Source organism: Carassius auratus, chromosome 49, assembly GCF_003368295.1.
Source record: "Carassius auratus strain Wakin chromosome 49, ASM336829v1, whole genome shotgun sequence".
NCBI classification, from domain to species: Eukaryota; Metazoa; Chordata; class Actinopteri; order Cypriniformes; family Cyprinidae; genus Carassius; species Carassius auratus.
The window spans coordinates 12,437,998-12,464,194 of record NC_039291.1 but is presented as its reverse complement, the minus strand read 5'-3'; the positions used below and the strand labels follow the sequence as shown (position 1 = coordinate 12,464,194).

Genomic DNA, 26,197 nt, shown 5'->3' with positions numbered 1-26,197 from the left:
GAATTCTATATAAAATTAAACGTAACACTTACAATTTTGCATTAAAGGAAGAAAGAACTTCATCACTCTGTTCACCTTCCAGCCATTTAAAGACCCATTAGTCCTAAATTCCCTCTTCTGCTACTCAGCCTCCACCAACAGCCCCCTCAAATTCTGAATCTGGGAAAAGTACTTTTCTGCTTCAGCGAGATGCTAAGTCCACCGGAAAAGGTATTAGAACCACAACCAGCCAGCCATGAATCCACAAACCCTAATAGTAGTGTGGATCATTAACCCTGAGTCCCAGGATGCACTGAGAAATCCACATCACTTTAATAGGATTCTATCAGGGTTAAAGAGAGAATCAACCTGCTGTTTGTAATTGTTTTAAATCCAGACTGTAGATCTTGCATTTCAGGACCAAGGACAGCAACTCAATATTTTAGCACTACATATGTAAAATGTATGTGTTGTAATGGTTGAGAAAGATATATATATATATATATATATATATATATATATATATATATATATATATATATATATATATATATATATATATATATATATATATATATATATATATATATATATATATATATATATATATATATGCATACTCACCTGATCGGTTATTAGGGGATGTCCGTACCGGAGATACTGATGGAGTGCGTGAGGATGAATACGGTCTCTGTCTGTCTCTCTCTATTGTTGAGGCCGAGCCAACAAATTGATACTGTGAGTAGCCATCCTAAAAAAAGAAAGAAAGAAACAGAGAAAAGTCTAAAATAATGCGTACTTTAATTTGTTTTGTCTAGATGAGGGTGCACAACACATCCTTTTAGTATCTATATACGCTACATTATCCCACTGTTATCCTGTCAGTTTAGTTTAAGGCCTCCAAGTGTGGAGTCATTACAAAAATCAATGGGTGGATGGAGGTACAGAAATCAATGGATGAATGATCTGGAGTCAGTGGCTGTGGAGAAAGCCTGTTCGATGTGTGATGAAGCAACCTGAAAGGCCGATGGAGGAGATAAACTACAGCCATTGGCCACTGGCTCTATGACACATCTCTGTGAAAGTCAATCAATGGGTCTTCTGAGTGTGCTGAGATCATACAGACATATACTGCATTATTAAAAAGAACAACTAAAGGCTGGAATACACTGTCTGAGTGGATAAAGTTGCCTGTATGAAATATGAAAAGGCACAATATGTAAGATTTGTTTTATTGAAATATCCAAATACCACTAGAAGTGTTATATATTTTGTTGACTTGTGTACTTACATTATTCCAAATGTTTCCAAGAATGTTTAAATCCATTAGAAATATGCAGTTTTCACAAGTGTAACGCACTGTATCAATTTGTCACTTGTCAATGACATCATACACCCTTTTTAATGTTTCAGAAACCATGGAAACACCAAAGACACTTTAATGCATTATGTGTTTTAATAGACAGTAAGCAACTGTTTGGAAACATGCATAGAAATTAAATGAAAACTAATCTCTGTTATATAGCTCAAAACTGTATAGCCTTCAAGCCATGTCATAATTACGATAATTTCGAGATGACAGCATGTGACTCTAATCGGAGCTGAATGCAGAACTATGCATTTCTATGGCAACACTATACTATCAACAGCTAAACATAGCATTTAAATTAATCTGAGGCGGTCACATGGAACAAGTCATAGTTCTCAGAAAATTCCCAGTTTACAAGTTGGAATTACGAGTTCTACATGGATGTTGAACGCTTTTTACAAGTTGATATTGCGTCATTACGACATGCCGTGAATGCACCTTTTTTGATTGAATCTCATTTGCTTTATTTACTGCGAGTACCATATTTTTACCATGCCTCAGAGAAAACATTATTTTGTAATGTGGCTAACATAGCATAATCAGATGCAGTTTGATTTGTAGTAACAGTGATAACGCATCACACAACATATTTTTGCAAGCCATTAAGCAACACAAGCCATCCAGCATTTATTAATATGATATTCTAATATTGGTGTAGCTTACTGCAGTGTACAACAATGGTCTCAAAGAAGATGCCGAGCGAACGCACAGAGTGACATTATAACAGAAATTTCAACACACTCAGTTGTATCTAGAATGATAAAGCACAGCTTTACCCAACATACAGATGACCAGAATGAGCAGAATCGGTTATTAAACTATGCCTTTGTTTCTTCTGAACATGCGCCCTCTAGCAGCAAAAATTCCATACTTTGCCTTTAAAAGCATGCATAAGATTATAAATAAGTTTACTCTCATTGAAGAAATGATCAAGTGATTCATACAGCTGATTCATGTGGACATTACTGCAGAGCATAGAATGAGCATAAAACCACCAAAATCAACAAAGATAAGCAGTGAGTAAACAATTTTATCCTATTACTAAACTCAACATTTTACAGAATGGGTCAATGTAGGAGCTGAAGTTTTGTGAGCTAGATTTGTGCTAACAGGTTACAGCTGCACAATGAGTAAACAAGAAGAAGGTCTAAAAACTTGCGGCCAACTGAACAAGCCCTTTAACAGGGATACAGAAACTACCCTTGACATCCCATTTGCCCCTCCATGACATTCCTTTTGCTGGAAAGGTGAGGAATAGATCAAACGGTTGGTCCCCCAGACTCGGTGCAGTTCAAAGCTGCCCTACTTTCCCAGCACGGCAGAAACTCTAGCAGGAGAAACCACTGCTCTCCATCTCATGTGACTGTTGCAAATAATGACATTGGACAGGTATTTGAAGGCTCCAAGGTGCTTGAAGAGAGGCACGGAACAAGGAAAAAACAGTACTTGTCGCCTGTCGACTAAAGACCTCTTCAGTAGGGGAGTTTGTCATTTCCTTTTACTTACACTGTTTTAAGTGTTGAACTTGAACTTTCCCACACGAGGAAGAAATGAAAACTTTTACCTTTATTCTCTATGATGATGGGCCTTTGAGCTGGCTGTGCAAAATAAGATACCAGTACGGATGGATGCTTCTTCTGAAGAGCTTTCTCCTCTTTGAAAACAATACTTTCAGGGAAGACTGAGTTTCAATGTAATTAAAGAATCTTTTTGCATTCATTACATCCCATATCTACTTTCTTTCTTCTTTATTAGGTCTGAGAGTATAATGTGCTTGAATTGAGGGGCTTTTGTGCTAAGGTAACGGCTCTTGAGGTGTAAAAATGATGAACAGAAAATGCATGTGCGTCTTTTAAACCCCAAACCCTCAATTTATTCTGTTAATTCCAGTTGAACACATGAAGCATCATTACAGGACTGATTTAAGATTGAAAAGACCAAGCGGACCACGCAAAGATGAGTAATTTATGGCAACCTGCCTACCAGTGATTCCTCAGTAATGCTGCTTAAGAGGCAGATAGAAACAATAAAATTCTGATTTGGAAATGTGCTCTGAAGCAAACCAATGGCAAGCACTCATTATTACACTCCTAGAGGCGGATGGAGCCAGGAGCATTGCTGTTGCGTTGGCTCCCTTGGGTCGCTGAGGCAATTGACTACCGTGATACTTCCTTGTGGAGAGTGTTGGGGAGGGATGACTGTGGAATTGCATCTCAGGAGGCTGCCAGGCTGAATGTAACACCTCTCAGCACAACATGTGTGAGGCTTTAGGCTCAAGATCAATGGCATAAGCAACTTCTCTCAGGCAAGAACTTTACTTCATCTTAGTCCGGCTCTACGTCATTCTGAGTAAATCAAGCCAAGCGCTTCTGGGCTTTCTCACAAACACACATACCTTATTAGTAGAAGGAGCTGGAAGCTGACTGCACTTCTTCAAAGATTTCTGCTCTAGCAGATCAACTGCTGCAACTTTATGTGAATTAAATACATTAATATGCAAAATTATAATTAGTTATGCATTACAGGCCAAAAAGCGTTTCGAAAAACAATTTCCAAATGTTGCAAAAAATCAGTTTACGGTACATCTGTACCTCCCTAGAGTATTAATGAAATGCATAAACTCAAACAATACATATACATACTACATACATATATATATATATATATATATATATATATATATATATATATATATATATATATATATATATATTTTTAAAGAAAATAAAGAATACTGGACACACAGAACTAAGTATACTATTAAGGATTGTTATAATCCATAACACACAACTTTCTCCCATATTGGCTAGAAGCATCATAACCAGAAGATCACTTCCTGGGCACGGGGCCATTGTTCACAGTCTTGGGGGTGTCTGGCTTCCCAAACCTTTTGTCTTTGTTCCCTCCCCCTCTTGTGTTCCCTGTCCTCCCTCGGCTTCATGCATCACACCACCCAAAACACAAAGAATCGCGCCTCAGGTGGCCCGACTCATCCAATTGACACCTTTCATTTCAGCAGAGGGAGAGAAAGACACATCCGCGTGGAACAACTGTCATTATGCACTCATGAGATGAGAGACGGGGCTCTGCAAAAGTTAATAATAGCAATCTCTTTCTTGCTGCCCTTTGCTTAATATCATCCCTGGTGACATTTCCAGGGCTCAGCTGGGATAGAGGAAACAGGGTAGGTTGCAGGAGGTTTTAAAAATCTTTGCAAACCCAGCCTATATGGGTGAGCTCTATCCACAGAGCTCTCTCTCTCAAAAACCATTCTGAGAGCTGTACATAATAAGCATTACTGTAGAATGATGCATTTATAGCTCTAGCTGTCCTCCACGTCCTTGACCTCATCACTTTATCTGCATCAGCTAAAGCAGCTGTTCGATAACCTGCCTCAAGGCGGCATGCGAACACAATGTGAACCTGTGAGCGCTGGGGTCTTTTGTACGATATTATTTATAGATATTTAGTCAGCTATTATAATGGGAATCTGCGTTCTAATTACTCTGTTTCATTATAATCTACACATAGTACCTTTTTGTCGAACCCTCTAAATATTGAAAAAAGACAGAGAGGGTAATTAGTAGTGTATGCATGAAATAAGAGCTCTTAATTCGACATTGGATTTGATGGCGACAAGCTCAGCGGGGTAAACTCACAAGCATTCATAATTACATATCACTACAGACATTTTTTAAAACAGGCATTGTTGAATTCGCCCAGCGCTGTGCTCTGTCTCCGACACAGTGTGGGGAGGGGGCAGCGCTATTTCCACAGACACGCTTCTAAACTCATCTCAGCGGCACAGGCAGTCGGCTCTTGGCCTTTTCTCGTCTCTAAAGGTCAGCATGGCATCCGTTGCTGTCTCCCTGGGCTGTAACTCTGTGACGCCTGCTCTGCAGAGCCAAGTGAGCGAAACTACACATTATAGAGCTCGGTCCGGGATGTCCCTCATCACCCAGCGACGGATCTGTCAGGACGGACAGTGCTCAGCGAACAGGAATGGTGTGTTCTTCAAGCCTAGAGGCTTCTAGTGCTTTTGGGGGACGGTGGTCTGTCACAACCTAAGATTTCCATTCTCTTGCTCTTATTAGTAGTTCTATTAGAAAAATGTAAAAAAAATTGACCTTGTTAATCTTTAACTTATTTTGGCTGCTCATTATCTTCGTTTGAATGCAACAAGAGAGGTCTGGCTACATGTAAATGGGTTAATTCCTAATGCCCTTAATTTAATTAAAATTTTGAGCGCATTGTTTATTTAATGCCCCTAAATGCTAGGTAAAAATATGGGTTTGGAAAGGAAAATAAACCTGCTTTTAATTGCTGTTGCACAGAAATATGGCAACATTCATACAAGGTCTCCTCACATCAGTCTATTCATCACGCTCTTCAGACCATACAATATGTTCTGAATGCAGTCAGCGCTAGCCAAGGCCAAAGTTTGCCTCAATAATCTGCAAGGGAGACGTCTGAACGGATACACACAATAGTAAGTGCAACAAGCACTTACTGAATGGAAATATCTCTTCAGCCTGGCTGTTACTGCTTAATAGAGCATTCTTTGCTAGTCAGTGCGGATTAATGTTTTCAGTCGGCTATAAAGTGTTGTGCTAAATAAATAGTGGGTCGCACATTTTAGTCGGGGAGGAGGTACAACAACTCTTTAGTTTTCATTCTAAACTATTGTCTTTAAAAGTTTAAACACAATGGTGTGGGAGTAGGAGATCAGTTAGCATGCTAAATGAATTCCTCAGGTTGGGACAGATGAAGTGGGACACAGCTGTCATGATTACCTTCTTATAAAGGCTCCGGAGATCTCTGTACTGCCACATGCTACTGAGAACCTGAGATGCTGCCTTTACCACTTTAGGTGAGTGTCTGTGAGAGAGAGAGAGAAGAAAACAGACAAGTATGGTCAACAGCAATAAACATGTTTCAACAGTCATTCGTTATTATCTGTTAAAATCGGATCTATTTTTAAGAGCACATTACTGGAAGATTTTATATGAATAAGTAAATTATTTGATCTAATAATTATATAGAATTGTTGTTTATTAAATCATATTTATATTATTGTTTATATTTTATATATTTATATTATTAAACAAAATAAAAATAACAAAAGTAATAAAATTAAAAGCAATTGACATATATATATATATATATATATATATATATATATATATATATATATATATATATATATATATATAAATCTACAGCATTAAAAAAATTAACTACTTTCTAAAATTAAACTACTGTTCAAAAGTTTGGGGTCAGTAATATATATATATATATTTTCCAGAAATTTTTTATGTTAGATTTTTTCATCAAAGATTCCTGTAAAAATGCATCCCAGTTTTTACAAAAATATTAAGCAGCACAATTGTTTTCAACATTATAATGAGAAAGCAACAAAGCAGCAAGTCAGAATTTCTGAACGATTTCTGAAGGATCATGTGACATTGAAGACTGGAGTAATGATGGTGGACATTCAGCTTTACCATCACAGGAACAAATTAAATTTAATATATTAAAATATAAAACAGTTATTTTAAATATTTTAAATTGTTTTATTTTAAACAGTTTTTACTGTATTTTGATCAAAGTAAGCCTTGGTGAGCATTAGAGAAGAAAATGTCTTAACCCCCAGACTTTGAACAGTTTTGATATTTTGATGGATGACATCACAGAAAATTATGTTTTTGGATATACTGCGTGTTGTATGAACTGAACACACAAGCCTGAGTTAAACCAAAATCTATATGCAGCACATCAAAATAACACATTTTTAAGCAAACTAATGGTAAAATGTTAACAAATTATCCTAACGCTAAGATCAAAATGTAACCGAAGAAAATGAGAAACCGATCCTGGTACACTGTTGCTCAGATGAATATTCCTGTGAAAGCATTTGATGCACTGAATGTGTTTTCTCTGCTTTCTGTGCAAACATTTCACACGGACAGCAGCTTTTGTTATGATTAACAATGCACTACAAACAAAAGAAACAATCTCCTGGTTGCCAAAAATGACACAAATTCTTTGCCTTCAGCTGATTTGATAGAACAGCTGTGTCTTTTGTCTTCCGCTGAGCTGAGTCAATCCATTTCAGCTCAAAGGACACAATAGAACAGTTTACAATTGCCACTTGAAATGAAGTTAGAGGAAAATCTTTGCCGTCCTTGAGTGAACATGGCTTTAATAGAGGAAATAAATGCTTCTCATCTTTTACCATTTCCTCTCATAAATGGCAAAATTGATTTTTAGAGGTGGAGCTGTGTGTTTGATTTGTCCCTCCATTCATTTTTCAACATGGGGTTTAACAGACTCGCTGTGAAGTTTAACCCTTTCGAGTCGATTAACGCATATATGCGTTTTGAGTCATTTTCACCTGATAACCCCGAAAAGAACTTAAATTACACTCTCAGTTTTAATCGTACAGATAAGAGCAATACATCAATCGAATCTGTAAAGGGTCTAGTTTTTTTTGGATACAGACATAATAACAAAAAACCTTTGTGCACTTATAAAATAAAGATAACAAACAAGGTGCGCTGTCTACAGTCTTTGTCTCCGCTGATCGTCATGTACAAACATTTCATTAAAATGAACTGTAACTCCGTGAATACTCAACGAAGAGACATGAGAGAGATATCTATAGAAAGCCTGGAATGTCTACTTTTAAACTAAACAAGTGCTGCCAAAAACAAATATTCTGAGATAAAGTAATCCATATGAAAACAACGCAATGTCTGTTTTTCATATCTCAGGGTTAGGGTTAGGGTTAGGGTAATAAGTGCAGATTTCCCAAATGGAAACCACAGAGCTAGCAAAAAGTTGTATGCAGAATGTAATGTTTGGGACACAGTTTAAAAAAAGTTTCTGTATTTGTTGCTTTATAAATAGCTTATTTAAAAAAGGCATCCAGTCAAGAACAGTGAGTTGATTATTTTGCTTTGTCATGCATGATGTGAGCACATATCACAATCTGCACCAAATAAATCCACTTCAAATCAAAAAAGTCATCAGATCTGATGCATATCACAACAAGCACGCTGGTTGGTGCTACATGCCAGGGCTAAATCAACCGGTTGCTTTTGTGCTAAATCCAGACAAACAAGCACCCGAGTGGCTTGTCCCTTTGATAACCTCTCAGCAGGAAACTGGAAGCAGCTGTCACCGCCATATTGGCTCGAACGGGGCGGGCACAGTGTATGAATATCTGATGCAGATATAAAGCAGTCGCATGAAATGTCAGTTTGATGAGGGTTGGACTAATGTCTTTGACATTGTCATCACTCACTGTCAGGCTGCCTACACTTGCTGTTTCTAAGAGACTAAAGCAAGCAGCATATAGACTCGATCAATAAAAGATTATTATAAAATATGATAGAATGAAGCGCATTTGAAACAAAAAAGCAAAACAAAAACAAAACCATTTCACATTTAGGTTTAAATTACAGCACTTTGCAATCTCATCAGGATCCCTCTGTATATCTCCTGATGATTCACAAAACCAATAAACCAGTGTCAAGGCTGTCACACAGTTTGTCCTGCATTGTCACGGCAGATAACACCCCTTAACTGTGTTAAAATCTTTGTTACATGCAGCGTCTTGTGACATTTAGCTTTATTCTCAAGGATGCAGCATTTCAATCATCAGCTCTTTTTGTCTATTATCGCAGGAGTGAATGTGTTCTTCGTCCATGTTTGCTTTTCTTCATTACAGTTCAGCAAGCACTGAATAACATCTTGTGTCGGGTGCATTGCTGATGTATATATGATTTAGCCGAACATCTGTAGACAATGTGGAAGCCTTGAAGCTCATGAAACTCTTATTGAGGTCTGACTCATAATGTTCATCTCATTGAAAAGGTGCTGGAATAAAAGTAGAACTGTGTAGCTGAAAAATAAAATGTCTCCATGAGCAATGCACAGTTTCTGGCAAACAAAGTAAAATGAAAAAACAAGCAAATAGCCTAGTGGTTAGTGCACACTTCAGGTCATTTTATTGGTTAGTGATAAGATGCCAGCTTATTATAAAAAACACAAAGACAACTTACTTATCTCCTTTACTCCTAGCAATACCGATGAGCTTCTCAATGCCACCGGCGTCTCGTAAGGCCTTGGCGTTTTCCATGTTCTTGGTGATGACCTCGTGTAGGGCGCAGCATATAGCCGTAACGGTGTCATCGCACATGGTTTTACCCGCTGTGCTGTTTGCCGTCCCCCCGCTGCTTCCACTAGCATTGCTCCCACCCGGGAGCCGGTGCACGAGGTCTCGCATGGCATACTTACCTAGACAAAGGAAAAATAGACAGAAAGAGCATATGAGAATATGGTGATTAGCACTGGAATAATGATGATAGTCAGGATGACATTTTTTCACAGTCAGTATGACTATTGTGCTACACTTTCTTCTTAATCTAGAGTATAATAATGCAGGAGTTGCAACAATTCAGGAGTGTCAGATGTGTCGGTTTAAACATCGCTGGATTTCTATGGAGTGAGCGTTATCCTGACTGCAGCGTGGATATGTGACTCATGCTACTCGAACAAAGGAAAGAAAATATGAGAAAGTGTGAAAACTCTGACATTAAAAGAACAGCAGGAGATGCGTAATTTAAATTGACTTGGCAACACTCAACAGCACTAAATAAAGAACTGGACCAGTGGGAGACACAATATGATTTTTAAGTTTATGGATTTGTGTCGGTGAAACAAGAGACAAATTTATGCCATAACACACTAAGTCATATTAACAGGCAATCACAAGTGGAATGATCGCTACAGGATGTTGAGTGCTCTTTCTTCACCCAGTGGTGTATGGGACACCCACTCAAGGCGTTATGAGCTATTTATATTAGGGTTAAATTTGCCAAAAGAGGTTTTGGTCCACATATAGAACCCATTTCACAGAGGCAAATACAATGTTAGCTTACACAAACTTTTAATGTCATACAAAGCCAACGTATGATTTTTCAATGCTGCTTTGACAAGTTCCTTCCACAGACCTGCAAAGAGCCAGTGAAGGGACTGTAGAAGTTCTTGCATTGCATTTACCGTGATCTCAACAACAGTAATACTAGTGCTGCCATGTCAAAATAGGGCATTATATATTATTTGTTTGCACTTAAGAAAATCTATGGTCTAGAAATGCTCACCATGCACACATTTAGTTCTACATTTGATAAATGTAAATAGCTTCAGGGAAGCCCACGAGCAAAGATCGCAAGTGTCAACAACTTTCGTTTTGTTGTTGTTTTGCAGCTCCAGAGAATTTTAGTTTTAAATGAGAACAAAACATGAAATGTTATTATGTGGACATCTGTTTTAATGATAAAACTGGTGTAGGAACACAAGCCTACAAGATATTTCTGTGAAATAGCCGTCCAATTTCAAAAAGAACAAGAAACTAGCTCGCAATAGAGTATTTTCCAGATTTCATGCGGCCACTTTAATTATCCATGCACTCCAATATTTTGACCTTTGAAATGCAGAAGTCCTTCTACTTCTGGCACCCTATTATTCTATCACAGAAGCACACAGCTAATGAAATTAATCTAAGGCTGTTCAATTCTTTCCGCTAATTCCAAATGGTCTCAGAAGGAGAAACACAGACATCATTTTCTACATGAAGCATACTGCAGAAGGGCTCGTTTTATCACCAATAAGCTTCCAGTTAATTGGTGCCTCCTTATCTTGTGCCCGCAGGCAAAATCGTCTGTCTTGCGCGAGCTGACAATATGGAGACAGTCCAATGAGATGTGAGATTTCTCTGAACAGTGAACTGTGGGAAAAACAAGATATTTACGGAATAATAAAAACCTGGTAAAATCACTGATCGGTGATGACACATGATCAATGAACATCTTCATTACACTCAAAGTGAAATAAATGGATGTCTTGCTCCTTCAATATACAGCACTATATCAGTATAAACTTATTGAACTTATCAGTACAATAGGTAACACTTTAGTATAGGGTCCAATTCACACTAATAAGTAGTTGCTTATTAGCATGTCTATTATCAACATATTGGCTGTTTATTAGTGCTTATAAATTACATATAATGCTTGACATCCATAATCCTACCCAATACCCTAAACTTAACAACTACCTTATAAACTATTAATAAGCAGCAAATAAGGAGTTAATTGAGGCAAAAATCATAGTTAATGGTTAGTTAATAGTGAGAATTGGACCCTAAAATAAAGTGTGACCATTTTTTTTAAGATTATTATTATTTTTTAATCCTTATTTACCCAAACTAATAAGTGTAATTATATCAATGGTTGCACAAAAACATTGAGAAGCATCGACAATAATATGTTTTTTGAGCAGCATATCAGGATATTACAATGATTTCTGAGAAAACAAACAAACAAACTAAAAAAACGTTACACTCAAGACTGGCTTCTGAAAATTCAGCTTTGCATCACAGGAATAAATTATATTTTATATTTTTATATATTTTTTAAATTTTTATATTTTTATTTTATTTTAACATTAATATATATATATATATACAGAAAACAGCTATTTTAAATTGTAACAATATTTGACAATATTTCTATTGTTATTTTATAATATTTTTACTGTAATTTTGACCAAATAAATACAGCCATGATGAGCAAAAGAGACTTTAAAAAAAAATTCTAATTAAAAACAAACATAATAATAATGAAGCCTGATCACATTGAAAAGTTACAGCATAAGATTTTAAGCATCAAAAAAAAAAAAGATAATTATCAAATCTTACTAAAAACAAGAGGACACATCCCACAGAGGAAGAGTGGCATGGAGAGGTGAAACAGGTGAAGTATGGGACATTTTCAGTCCAGTTTTAGGCTTTATGATCATAACGAAACACAAGATTGCATGATTACTAGTAATCACAAACTAAGGAGTCTTTCCAAGAATACCAATTACTGCAATTCGGTCAGGTTAAATTCTGAACATCCGTGCAGAGATCTCAAAGTCAGCCTGAGCATGAAAAACAACAGAGGACAAGTAAAAAGGGCTTTAAGTAACACATTCACACTCCTTGTGGTAAATGAAGAGTCTTTTTATGGACTCAGTCAGACGGTTCTGCTACATGACGATGAGATCTGGCGACTGTATATGACTCAAGGCTAACCTTGACTCAATAGAGTGCCTCATCTACGCGCTCTTGAGAATACGAGGGCTTAGTGGTAATCAGAGGTAAGTGCAGACCCTCCAGCTTATAAAAGCCCATTCTCCCACAAAAAAGCCAATCAGCTACACGACTCCGGGCCATCATGAGCTCCAGAAATACACACGCACCCATAGAAATGTACAAAGAGACGGAGAGAGCGTCCTTCCATTATTGCTGCTTTTATGTACACTAAATTCTAGGTGACCATTTGGAAGACATAGGCTATAAAGGACGCTGAAGGCAAAATTCAGTGTCAGAACTGTTTTCACCATGTCATTCCAAACCTGTATGCTCTTTCGGTATAACACAGAAGAAGAAATGTTTAAAGAATTGTTACGCAGCGCAAATGTAATGACTGGAATAGCATTATATACTTCCATATTGAAGAAAATGAAGAGCATTAATATTCTTAGTCGGAGTTCAAAGAGAGTTGGTAAAATGTTCCGTGAAGGCCCGAGGGTTCTCGGCTTGGTTTAAAATGTCACACAATGGTGAAAGGCTTTGAGCAGCATCTCTGTGAGCCTTTATCCTGCAATAACATTTAAATGGATCCAAAGAGGGTTTTTTTTTTCAATGAAGCTAACATCAGGTTCAAACCCCATTGGCAGAAAATAGCCGACTTGGACATAAAAGAGAAGTACAAACAACAAAGCATTCGAAGACAGACCTTAAAACAAAATTATTCTTAAAGGTTAGGGAGCAAATTAAATTGGAAATCAGCCACCGTGGAGACCATTTGATTGGAGAACGTCCGGCAGCGTGGCTTTCAAGCGCTATATCGCTCGCTTTTACCGACTTTGATGTCTGTCACATTGGATTAATAAGAAACAGCTTCTTCTGAAGACCTACGGATGCAATTTCAAACAGAGCCACCTTGTGGAGCGGTGGCTGGGACAGCTAGAGAGATGACTGAATGGCCGGATTTGGCCACAGAAAAGATAAAGTGGCGATTTTCTAGCGTCATTATTATAAAGCAGCTCTTTTGCTTCGAGACACGTACCTCTGCCAATCTCCTAATGAAAGAGAGAGAAAACAGATAAAGGAAGAGGAGATGGAAAAATGACCAAATGGATGCACGAGGGAGTGTGAGAGAGATTGGAAGATTGGCTGCAAATTGAAGCAAGAGAGGAAAGCTGCACACACACTTGGTTATTTCTCTAAAGGCCAGCCTGGCGGGCACATCCGCTCTTTTCTCATCCTTTGTGCAGGTGGGCAGCAGATATGAGTCTTTCAGTCATCAAATCCGGGATGAAACATTCAATGATGGATCAGAACTTTTCAAATCCCTCTCCATCAACTGAAAATGTCGGACCTTCGAAACAAGCCAAGTGAAGCTGATTCTCAAAGTTACAGCACAAGTTCAAACATTTCCAACAAATCCAGCGAGCTTTGTCTGCTAGTCCTCTGAAGAACGTGCCCCATCATGGTCTGTATGCCCACACCAATACCCTCCTATTTCAAACGCTTAGAGAAGTTTTGCCACCTGAAAGTTTGGAGAGCCATTCCGATTACAAATGACACTTCTCTGATGCTAATACAATGCTATGCTTAACGTAACGTGTGTCTGCCTTCATTCACGCCTGCTGTGCCTGATTTTGTGCATGTTGAAGCCTCAAACAGCATCTCCGGGGGTTTTATACATCACGTTTAAAATTCAGCCACTGGAACTAACAAAAACTCCACTGATATTTTACCCACTTGTGGAACTTCAAGACAGGATAACTGAGTTTGCCATTTTAGACTGATTGTACATTGATGCTTGCATGTAGATAAAACAAGAGTGAATTTGGAGAGAAAAAGAGTGAAGCAATGAGAATAGAGAATGTAGGCTATTAAAAATGGTTATGAGATCATCAAACATAATAGAGGATTTTAATTTAATGTATGAAAAAAAATATATTTTTAAAGATTTGGGAAGTGAATATGCATTTTAAGGCAAACCCATTTTGTGATTGTTACTCATATATTTTTTTTTAATATTTTAAACAATTCATGCAAAATGCTTCAAAAAATAATAACAGAAAGTTAAAATGAAAAAAGTATACACACTATTTTAATATTTTACATGTTTAAATGAAATTATGAAGTAACTTTATAGACATAAAATACAGATTAAATAGTGAAATACGCACATACTACATAAAATCTTTCAAATAAAATGTAAAGCACAGGATACATAAAAACAAATGGTTTATTTTAAATCCCTGCAGAGGTCAACTGTGACTGATCGCAGAAAAATTGGTCTAGTTTTTAGTCATTTTGGGTTGGGTTTAGGTGGTCAGTTTTTCTGGGACCCGGCAAACCTGCTGCCAATACATCAAATATTTCCTATAGTCCATTAAATTGTACACTATATGATCAAAAAAGAAACACTGATATATAGATATATAATAATTGCAAATAAGAATTACATAAATATGTAAAATATATCTTTAATTAAAAATATATCTGAATAAAAACTTGGAAAAAATATTTAGTATAAATATAAAATATATTATATAGTAATATTTTAATATATTCTTTATATAAAAATACCTTATAAATATAAAAATAAAAAATAAATATATTAACTAAATCTTCTCTCTCAAAAAGTTCGAGCTATGATTAACAACACCCTGAAGTGCTTCTCTCTCCCACTTTTCTTTAGCATTAATATTATTAACCTCAATCCTGGAGAGAAGAAGAGTGACATTAAAAGGCAAGAAAAATTATTAGAAAAGAGAAAAGGTCAAAGCAGAAACAGAGATTACATTTATACTGTACATCAGGATCTATAAATGTCAATGAGTTACAAAAGTACACATAAAACTAATTAATTCACATGCACCAAAATGAATTCTCTTGTAACCTCATGTTAAAAAACAAAATCAAAATAAGGCATTCAACACCAAAGAATTTTATGATCTTGCAATGTGCTGTTTATCGGCATACAGTATCAAAGCTCCAGGATATAGGCTGATGCTTTGAACTTAGGTGGTAAATTAATTTATACAAACAATCAATTATTTTAATGTGAACAAATGGCAGGATTTCATGTGCCCAGGTTTCATCCCTGAGCTATATGTAAAATGAGCTCAAATATAGATTCAGTGATCAAACATGCAAAATAAATCATGGATGAAAGAAAGAGACTGTGGGAGAAGTTTGAAAAAAGAGGGACCTTGAGTGATCTCAAAGCTTTTGATGGATGGCCATGTTGAACTGTCTGAAAAAGCAAAGTGTGAGAATTACCGCCAGTCACAGACTGTGTTTGCTGCACACACACTTGTCAATACAAATCAATTTAGAGTCTAAATGTACTCTATATATGGACTCTGCAATCTGATATACACGTATTACAATTTATTTTTGCCTAATCTACTGAGAAACAAGCTAAATCTACAAAGACAAGAAGCACATTTCCATGGCAATGTATAATGAAGACAATGCGATCTACATAATCTAAAATCTATGCGGACTCCAGGTGGCAAATGCAAACCAGTTGTTTGAGGAGCTGAGAGGGGGCCTGAAATCAGTGGCAGAATGAGACTGGGGAGCCGTTGCAATGGAGATGGCGAGACTCACCAGGGAAACCACCTTTATTAACGGGCGAGATCAATAGTCTGCTGGTGATGTCACTGGGAGAATTTCAAATGGTGTGAATCAGTGTGAGATGGGATGAAGGATGAAGAAAACAAGCTCTAATTAAGCACCTGATGCGACGGGTCAACATGTGACAACGGAGACCACGGCGGACCACTTCCTGTCATTCAGATGGAGCCTGCAGATGTTGTGTCGTGTACTTGTTAATATTTCTGATTCAGAAGCAGTGTAATGCCAAACACCTGCAGCTCGGTATGAAGGTAAGGTCAACTCCCAATTGCAACGACCTCAGAGCTTCTGACATATGTTTGGAGGAAACAATATCAATTGTTGACAGGTGTGGATATAGTCATGGAGGAGAGGTTTAATTATACTACCCTAAATAAGTACAGAGTCACTTTGACTCACTTCACCTCTTCTCTATGAGTAAACAACGAGGGAACTACCTGCACTGAATGCTTACAGAAACAGAAAAGGCTAATTCTTATTCAGCAATGACCATGAAAGTCACAAAGACCATGAACACACTGTCCTCACTATTCAGAGACATAACCTGAGCTCTCCTAATGCGGTGCTGTGCGCCAAGCGATGAAACTCATTTCTTCCATATTAATTTTGTACTAAACAGTGGAAATGAGATAAAGTACCACTCAACAAGATATTGGGCAAATTCCACTGAAAGTGAACATAACTATGGCAAACGGAGCACTTGAAGTGTGCAGGGCTGCTAAACTGCCTTATGTCTACAACATTTTGAACCCCTCACACAAAGATATATTGTATCTTAGTTTTGCCCTTAGTAGCAAAACAGCTAAATTTATCCTTACACTTGTTGTAGCAAATAAAACTTAAATAAACATAAAAAAAAAAAAAAAAAAGTGGCCCTGTGTACTGCTTTTTGTGGCACTTGTGGTAAATAGACAAGACAATTGGCTCAATTATAAGAAATTTATATTTTATTTTGGGTTTGTGAGTAACAAATAAATGCCTGCAGTTTACATAATTAATTGTGAGGATGTTTCACCACGTATCACACAAGCAGAAATGACAAAAATGCTTTCTTGAAGTGAGAATTGTATAAAAGCTTTGCTAATGGTGTTGAGGAAGGGCCCTTTGTGAAGAGATTTAGACAGTTTTATTTGGATTGACCCTCTGAAAAATGTCCAAAAGACAACTCAACAATACAAAAACAAACATTAACAATAAAAACACAGTAAAGACAGAATAAGTCAGCAGAATAAATCATAACAACAACAAAAAAACTAACCACACAAAAATGTGGCCAAAACAAAAGAACAATAAAATCAAAGCAAATTAAAACAACAACAAAGAAAAAAAAAAACAATTTTAAAAGAAAAATTAAAATTTTATCGAAAAAAATTTGAGTAGTCACCATGCAACAAAATCAATAAAATTTAGTTGCATGTAATTTCAGTAAAGTTAGCTGCACAATAGACAAAAAAAAAAAAGACATATTCAGCCACTGAAAAAAAAGGTTATTGCGACTTTTTATCATTTTTAACAGAATTGTGAGATATAGACTCACAACTGTGAGTTATAAAGTCCGAATTGCAAGGAAAAAACTCTCAATTACCTTTATTATTTTTTATTCAGTGGCAGAAACGGGCTTCCATACAAAACAGGATAAAACAAAACAAGACACAAAAATAACACTTTGGAAAGGCTCTTTCAGTAACCTCCATACACAAATGCAAAACGTTTGAGTTGCAGGTTTTTATTTCAGTAAAGTCAGCAATAAAGAAATCCCCAAACAATGCCAAAAATATATACAGTATACAGAATATACAGTTACACAAGCCTGGAATGTGCCAGTGCAGCCTGATGCCTGCTAAACCGTTTCAAATGATGAGTGGGCAGGAAATGTATAATAATAAAATGACAGTTATCTTCCTTTGAGCTGAGAGCTACGAATGGCCCTCTTTACCACACTGGGTAAAACGTAAGAGACTGGACTTCATTACAGAGAAGCCAAAGAGACCACAGCTGTTAACCCTAAGCACTACAAATCCTCTGGCTTTGAACCATTTGAAACAAAGTGAATCACAGTGACAAATAAAATAAAAGAAGACAGTCAAGAGAAGGAAAAACGGGCCGTACCTATTAACTCTTTATTTCTGACATCCAAGGCCATGTTTCTGAGCGCGGTAGCGACAGCACACACCACGCGGTCGTTGTCTATCCTCAGCAGCTCCACAAGGATTGGCAGACCCTTCTCTTTCCTCACCGCCGCACGGATGTACACTGACCACTAGGGGAGACACACACACACACAAACAAACAGTCACTAAATATGACAAATGATACCGTTCGGCCACTTTACTAAATATAACTCTACATATCAGCAGTTTTCAGTCATGGCTGGATATACCAATGTCTGTAAAGTGCCTCATTTTGGATGAGCACCCTGCTGACAGTGTAATCACACTCCCCAGGTTACAGTGAAAGACTAATACTAGCTCAGAGCTTTGGCTCTCTGAGGTTCTCTGTGTATGACCCCAGCTGTGGGATCAGCCTTTATCAGTGACGGAGTGTCAGCTCAGATTAGACTCTCTGCTGCCCTGCACTTCTGCTGTAACAGGGGGAGACCGCAGCATCCGGCCCAGCAGGCATCCCCTCACATTCCTCATTTCTGATGACCTCTGTATGTGTGCATAAATAAAGAGAGAGAGACAAAAACACACTGACAGAGAAGCTCTGTTCTAAACCTTGCAAGCTGCGTACCTGCATACCTAAAAAAGTAAATATTTGATATCTAAATATATATTTAGATATACAAACTTTAAATATGGATGCGATTAATCATCCTTAAACATTTGACAGCCCTATAAGATACCGAATTTGGAACAAATTCAAAACCATTTCATGTGTCTTTGGAGTCAAAAGTTTGGAGTCAAAAGGTTTTTTTTTTTTTTATGTTTTTGAAAGAAGATTCCAAAATGTATTCAGACACCTTCAACATTTCTCACATTATCACAGTTTATTCTCTATAGTTTAGAAATTGGTAATAAAATATGACTAGAACTCAGAGTTCTTATTATGTCAAAACAAATTCATCTTGGTATTGTCAGATAACAACATGATCAGGTAAAAGTGTCTGAATAATTGTTGGTCCCAGATCTTTTTTATCAGTTTTACTGGTAGTACACAAGTATTTTTGGGTATAACATGTCACAGTTTACTTTATTTTGCTATCATCTCTTGCATAAATGAACTATAGTGTCCTGTACCCACTAGTAAAAAAATCAGAACGTTTGAATAATATTCGGTTTGACTGCATATTCACCTCTGACACATCGATACTGTAATCATGATTTGATGTTGCATAATCACCAAACAGCAAAGTACAGTCTGATCTGAATCATTGCATGCTTTTTTTAATCTGTTGCTAGTTTGACACTGACACTTATTCATTTAGTGTAGTTCAAAGGAAATTATGTTAAATCAGGCAAAGTGCATCTTAGAGTCAGCTTACTGGGTTCAGGAACAGAGAAATGGCACTTCAAATTAGTGTGTGGAAATGTCATTTAGAGAAAATCAACATCACAGTTCAGTAAAACTTGTATTTTTTATTATAAGTAATGCGATACAATAAATATCCTTGAAACTGTAATTGAAAAGGAGTTTTTGACGAGAAAGCATACTTCACGCTTGAGTGTTTTTGATCCATCTTAAGTTAAGGGCTTTGTTTCCATTTCCTAGAACACACAGCGTGGGATTTAATAATCCCACTGTCCGTGATGGACTTTGAAAACATAAACAGAGAGCTTAGTTCACACATATTAGATGGGGGCTCAATGTCAGCTTAACAAACAGAGCAGCAAATTATGGGAACTGGACTGCTTTCCTGTTTGTCTCTCCAACAAACTCAACACAACAGCAAACACGAATACATCCTGATGCCCTGTAGGTGTGGAGAGGGGTCGTATGGATGCCGCTTTCATTTAACTTCTTAAAGGGGGTCTAAACCTGTTGTGAGTCATCAAAACCAATCCAATCCCATTGCATCTGTTTCCATCTGAGTGTATTGATCTTGTGGAACATATCGGGTGAATTAGAGCTCTCGAGCAACAGAGGTAAAACAAGCTTTTGTCACTGAGAGATGGTGAAAAGGATGTGAGAACAAAGAGAGAAGCAGGGCCCAAGAGGGAGACTGGAACAAGTTTAAACATCTGATGAAAAATGCTATTTTACACCATTTCTTTGTGCACCTTTCAATAAATTTAGATCCTGACAACAGCTAATAAAACCTTCAGTAAAAAAAAAAACATGTCAGACAACAGAGTGTTGCTAAGCTAAGGTGTTAGGTAAGGTCTTATCATGCTGCTATGCAGTTGTTTGTCCAACACTAGGTGAACCATGTCAAAAGAGAACTGTTATTTATAATATTCTGGCTGTAGAATAATTTCTACAGGGAAATATATGAGATCTTTTGGAAATCATAAGACTGATTGCCTTGGAAAGTAATAGCCCAGAAAGTCGGATGAATTATTTACACCTTTAAAAGTGTAAAAGTAAATTAAAAAACAGATAAACATTTGAATCTTTTTTTATTATTGAAATACTGAATTATTTTTATGTTTTTTTTTCAAACACCCTGAGTGCTAAGAATACATTGGTTTACACTCAGACAGCTACCAATAATTAATAATATAGTATTATTCTTTTTCTATTATTGTAATGTTTTTAAACACCCCTAACCCTACAGCAAGAAAAACATTTGCCCTATGACAGATACCAAAAGTTTAAATTAAATAAGTGAATACAAAAAAAACACAAAAAAAATTATATATATAATTATATATATATATATAATTATATATATAATTATATATATATATATATATATATTTATATATATATATATATATATATATATATATATATATATATATATATATATATATATATATATATATATATATATATAAGAATTACAATATATAAAATCATAATTAAATGGAAAAACAAATAATGAATGGTGACACATAATTATCAGATAATCTACTCACTAATAATATTTTAAACAATATAAGTTGAATACCAAGCTATATCTCTAGCACAGACAGATGCGTACACAAGGCATCTGACCATAAGGCTTACCTTCCAACTCCCAGCAGCCAGATTCTGCAGTGCCCCAGCGGCTCCCTCCAGCGTGTCCGGGTTTGAGCACTCAGATAGGAGGGTGAGGTAGGGCTTCACTATCGAAGGATGCCACAGCATCTGAATCCCTTTGGGGGGCTCAGCAGTGTCTGGCAGCGGTCCCACACCATCCCACTAAAGAAACAAAGAGTGTGACAAGAAAAACAAGTCAGTCAGATATGATGACAGACAAAATCCATTGCCATCAGCATCTAAACCCTTATGAAGAGGCTTGCACGCTGAAATCTGCAGTGACAAAGCAACTTGACTTACTTTCAACGACCAACGTAAAGTTAGACTTTATGTAAAAGTGCAGCTATTCATATATTAGTGAAGAAAACATGATACAACGATATTCTCTTCGATTCTTTAAATATTTTTTAAATACGTTTCTTATTTTTTTATCTTACTGATTCTAAACTTTTGAACAGTAGTGTATATCTATATAATAAAAAAAATGATACAAGAAAAACTGGATTGTATTTAAGTGAGTTTGATTCATGAATTAATAATAATTTCTCTTCCTCATGTTATGCTGTATTACGCACTGCAGTTTATATACTATACAAACACTTTCTCCTCCAGAGTGTTCCCTTTTAGCATCCAGAAAAATTGTTTCATTTTTATTTACCTCTTTTTTTACAGGATTTTCTACAGCTATGACCACCAATAACATTATGGCATATGCCTCCACCTCCACCTGGCGAACTCCTGAGATAAAATCACTGTCATTCTGTATGGGTCAATAGGCGATTGTGACCCCCTGCACACACAGTACACACAAACCCCACATGAGGAGATCTCTTGACAAATAGTGCCCTGAATAGACCCAAAACTGGGCAGGAATGACAAACTGTACCTATAAGTCTGCGCTTGAGTCAGTTTGAAAAGCGCTGGTCTCACAGGCTGACCTACTTTCAGGCAGAGCAACTTGTGAAATACCTCAGCGTCTTAAACTAGCTCTGGCACTCAGCCTCACTCTCTCTTCATTATTAATGAGTCTGTTTTCATCTCCCCCCGTTCCTGCTCGGAGGAGCGGCTCTGTTGTTCAGTCAACCGCTGGAGGGTGGAGAAACCCCCGTGAGGATGCTGCTCTTCTCATTCGGTGAACACCGAAGAAATGGAAACAGTTTGAGAGGAGACTTGGTCTAATCTGGGATTTCACTATATGCAAACAATGAGGGCAACATTTCGCAAACATTCAGCCTTCACAAATCGCTGTCAAACCGGTTTTCATAATTTAACCACGAAAAAGGTGCTTGCTAATGATGGCATCAGAGTCTAAATGATTACGTCTAAATCTATTAAATAATAATAATAAAAAATGACACTTCCTTTATGATGAACGTCTTGATAGATAGATATTAAATATGCAGATATTAAATATATCTAAGAAAATACAAAAATGCATGAAACCAACAAATGCTACTTATCTAAGAACATGGATCATTTTGTGAATGACTTTTAAAAGTTTTCTCCGTTACATCATCTGTCACTCACCCATTACTATTAAGTCCCTAAACTCTGGTGAGCAACATTAGTTTTTTCTTCATTTTCAGCATCTAAAATGAGTCAAACCTGCTCAAATGCAACTCTTTCAGCTTTTCCGAAACTCAAAAACGAGAGTTACCCTCGATCTATAAATGAGAACGTGATCCTAATGCTTCTTCTGAACTATTGGAGCATAAAACAGCATCTCAAATTGTCGAAAACTTTCTCTTCACCCATTTACCGTCAGCAAGCTTTGAGCATAATGAGTGCTTCATGCCCCATTTCTCAGAGTAAACTCAAAGAAGGGTATCAATGCTTGGTGGGTTGAAATTGCTGTGGTTTACATACTCTCTCCTCTCAGTCTATTAGCTACGCTAAACACCACTGCACTGCCCTGACAGAGCCGCAGTAGCACGCTCTGGTTTCTTTGGCTGCCTCGCTGCCATTTAGTGATAAATTATTTAACAGAGTACATTAGCCTTCTGTTGCCCGGAGGCTCAGGTGTCCTCTTTCAGCGTCTCGGCTGAAGAGAAGGTCCAGCACATGATACGAGAGGGCACCTTAGGTAATGGGGAGAAATGGCCCTCTTTACAGTCCAAGAGGAGGAGATGGACAACTCCTGGATACTTGCATCTCCTTCCTTTCGGTAATCTGACTGGAGGAGTCACATATGACTGAATGCTAAAACAGATCTTCAGACTTATATATGGTTTTTGAAATAATGAATGAAGGAGATACATCTTTGGAAGTTCAAATGCAAAAGATGACGCAAAACATCCCCAAACTATGTTTAATACAATAGTCTATGCTGTCATAGCTTTGATGTATTATTCCACTCTGACTGCTTTTAAAGTTATACTGCCTCTGCATGTAGCAACCGGAGATTATTGTGACGAGCATCTCTTTTGCTGCAAACGCAAGTTTTATTTTAGCTAGCATTGAAGATAAAGAGGATTATATTCAGCTATCGGTGGCTATTGTATATCACCAGCTATTAGCTCCATGGCTCCTCTGGAACGGGACATTTCCAGAGGGAGTTGTGTTACATAACTGCTCCCCCACCTTCAACGCTCCCCCTCCGTGTCTCCCCTGACTTTTCCTACGTGCGATTAATGATGAGTTTTCTCTGCTATGGAGGCGGCGCCAGTAAAAAGGTTGTTTTTTTCCCAACTTCCTTTAGTCTGATGCCCACAAACACTGTGATTTATCAGCCTTAGAGCGTGCCCCCGGGGAAACTCACTGTCTGACAGTGTGTCTCTGTGTAGGTGGAGAGCGTTATGTTTGCAGAGGAAGTAATTGATAAAAGGGCGGCGTGGAAATCTGTTATTTAGGGAACTCACTGAAACATAAATTGGGATTATTTTCAGGCAACGAGGGGTGTAAAATGAAGTTGAATATGCTGATTGTGTTATTAATAGTTTCATATGAAAACGCAGAGAAGCATTTTATTGTGAAATACAGCTTTCTTTCTTTAGTCAGGCAACACAAACGGACTTTCACAAGCTATTTTACTTCCATAATTAACAAAAAGTCAAGTTCTGCCCTTATTTTCACTTGTTTCACATTATGGAAGTAAAATAGCTTGTGAATTTATATATGTGTGTGTGTAGTTTCATATAAACTAATGTAATCTAAAAATATAATGTATAATATATTACAATGCATAATAACAAGTTATATTACATAAAAACATATTACAGTGCATTTGTCATTATTAAACTGTCTAATCTAAGCTAATAATTGTTCTATTGTTTTATTATATTATATTATGTATTTACTAATCCTATATCATATATATATATATATATATATATATATATATATATATATATATATATATATATATATATATAAATCTATATATATATATATATGATATAGGATAACACAAAAAATAGATCCAACCCATTATATCATATATATAAAGCATATTCAATTATATTATATGATATAACTGATAATACAATAAGACTAGCAACAACAAAGAAAATATGATAAAAAAATATGATAAAAACTGAAAATGTGATTTCCTGTTGACTATAAATAGCCTCTTTCATGGTGCTCTGGACTAGGAATGCCAGGTAAAGTGTGTTAGAGTGACTGTCAGCAGGTGAGGGTCACATTGCAGCCTGTAAATGGTCACCTGATCCTGGGACTTCTTCTTCTTTTTCTTCTTTCCCCAGCAGCCCGAGGTCTCTCCGTCCTTCCCATTGGAATCGCTACACAGGAGGCCGTCCAGCTCGTCCGTCCCCATCTGCTGTCCCTGAGACGTTTCAGCTGCAAGCCGATACGAGAGGTTCCTCAGAATGCAAACACAGTTTTCTATGGTCTGACAGAGAAAGAGAAAGAGAGAGAGAGAGAGAGAGAGACAGATATTGGGCAGGTATTAGTCTAGCACCACTGAGCTCTTGATAGAGCCCATCTGGCCAGAGGGGCCAAACATCATCTACCCAACTCATGCTGATCTGAGACAAGAGGAAATACACAATTGCGCTCTCTCTCTCTCTCTCTCTCTCTCACACACACACACACACTGGTCTGCATGCACTCGTTATACTGTCAGATCAATTAACAAGTGTTCAGAAAAAAAGCAGCCATTACAGAAGTCTTCTTAAACTACTGGCTTGAAAGTTATTTAAATTTAAGTTTAAAATTAAATGCAAACCCTTAAGATTTAGTCGTTTATCTTAAAATCACCCCCTAAAAAACCAGGCATTTTATATTATATATAAAATCAGAAATAAATAAATAAAGTAAAATAACAATTTGTTGATTAGGTGATTTGACTTAATTAAGATCCCTGCATTAGAGAAAAACATGTCTAGGGCCTGTCCAAGACAGCAAGGTCAAATCCTACAGACCTAGTTTCTTCTATCTTGCCCTTACATTTTCTCTCTAAATGTCTCTCTTGCATTTTATCCAACTTTCTAATTTCCTCTGTCTCCGTCTCTGAGTGTTGGCTGGGAGTGTAGGCTGCATTGGCACTAAGTATATGAAAGTACTTAATTATATGTCTGACACGGTCTCCCATTTAAATGTGATTAAAGGATATACTCGCAGATGGGGAAAAATGACCAGCCAAATCCATCGGCTCACACTCCATTTAACAGGGTATTACAAGGAGACACAGCAGAGCAGGCACAATGCTTGACAGTGGAAAATAGAAAATAAATGCTAGCAAAATGATGATGAAAAATGAGCATTTTTCTCAATCTTCATGTTTTACTTTTTTCCCCCCATTATGGAATGAGGAGGACCATGCTCTGCACAAATGAAAATAATGACTGTCATCAGAGAAATGCTCAGAGAATTAGGCACTGGCATTTGCACTGATGTACAGAAACATATATTGACTTAACAACAGCCCTTCTATGTGCCAGACATTGCATTTTCCATAACAAGTTCTGCTAAAATCTCCAAGGAAAAGCGCAACA

General features: G+C 36.9%; 1 protein-coding gene across 4 annotated transcripts in view; it reads right to left on the bottom strand.

Moving 5' to 3' along the window:
• The window catches only part of LOC113066243 (catenin delta-2-like), a 291,904-nt gene that overhangs the window by 11,200 nt on the left and 254,507 nt on the right, over positions 1–26,197 (bottom strand). For all 4 annotated transcript variants that reach the window (XM_026238062.1, XM_026238064.1, XM_026238063.1 and 1 more), the window contains 6 exons: positions 24,907–25,092; positions 21,234–21,407; positions 18,231–18,381; positions 9,415–9,649; positions 6,142–6,226; positions 604–730 (listed from right to left, as the gene is read on the bottom strand). In XM_026238062.1, coding sequence (XP_026093847.1) covers positions 604–730; positions 6,142–6,226; positions 9,415–9,649; positions 18,231–18,381; positions 21,234–21,407; positions 24,907–25,092 — 958 coding nt within the window. The remainder of the gene's footprint in view (positions 1–603; positions 731–6,141; positions 6,227–9,414; positions 9,650–18,230; positions 18,382–21,233; positions 21,408–24,906; positions 25,093–26,197) is intronic.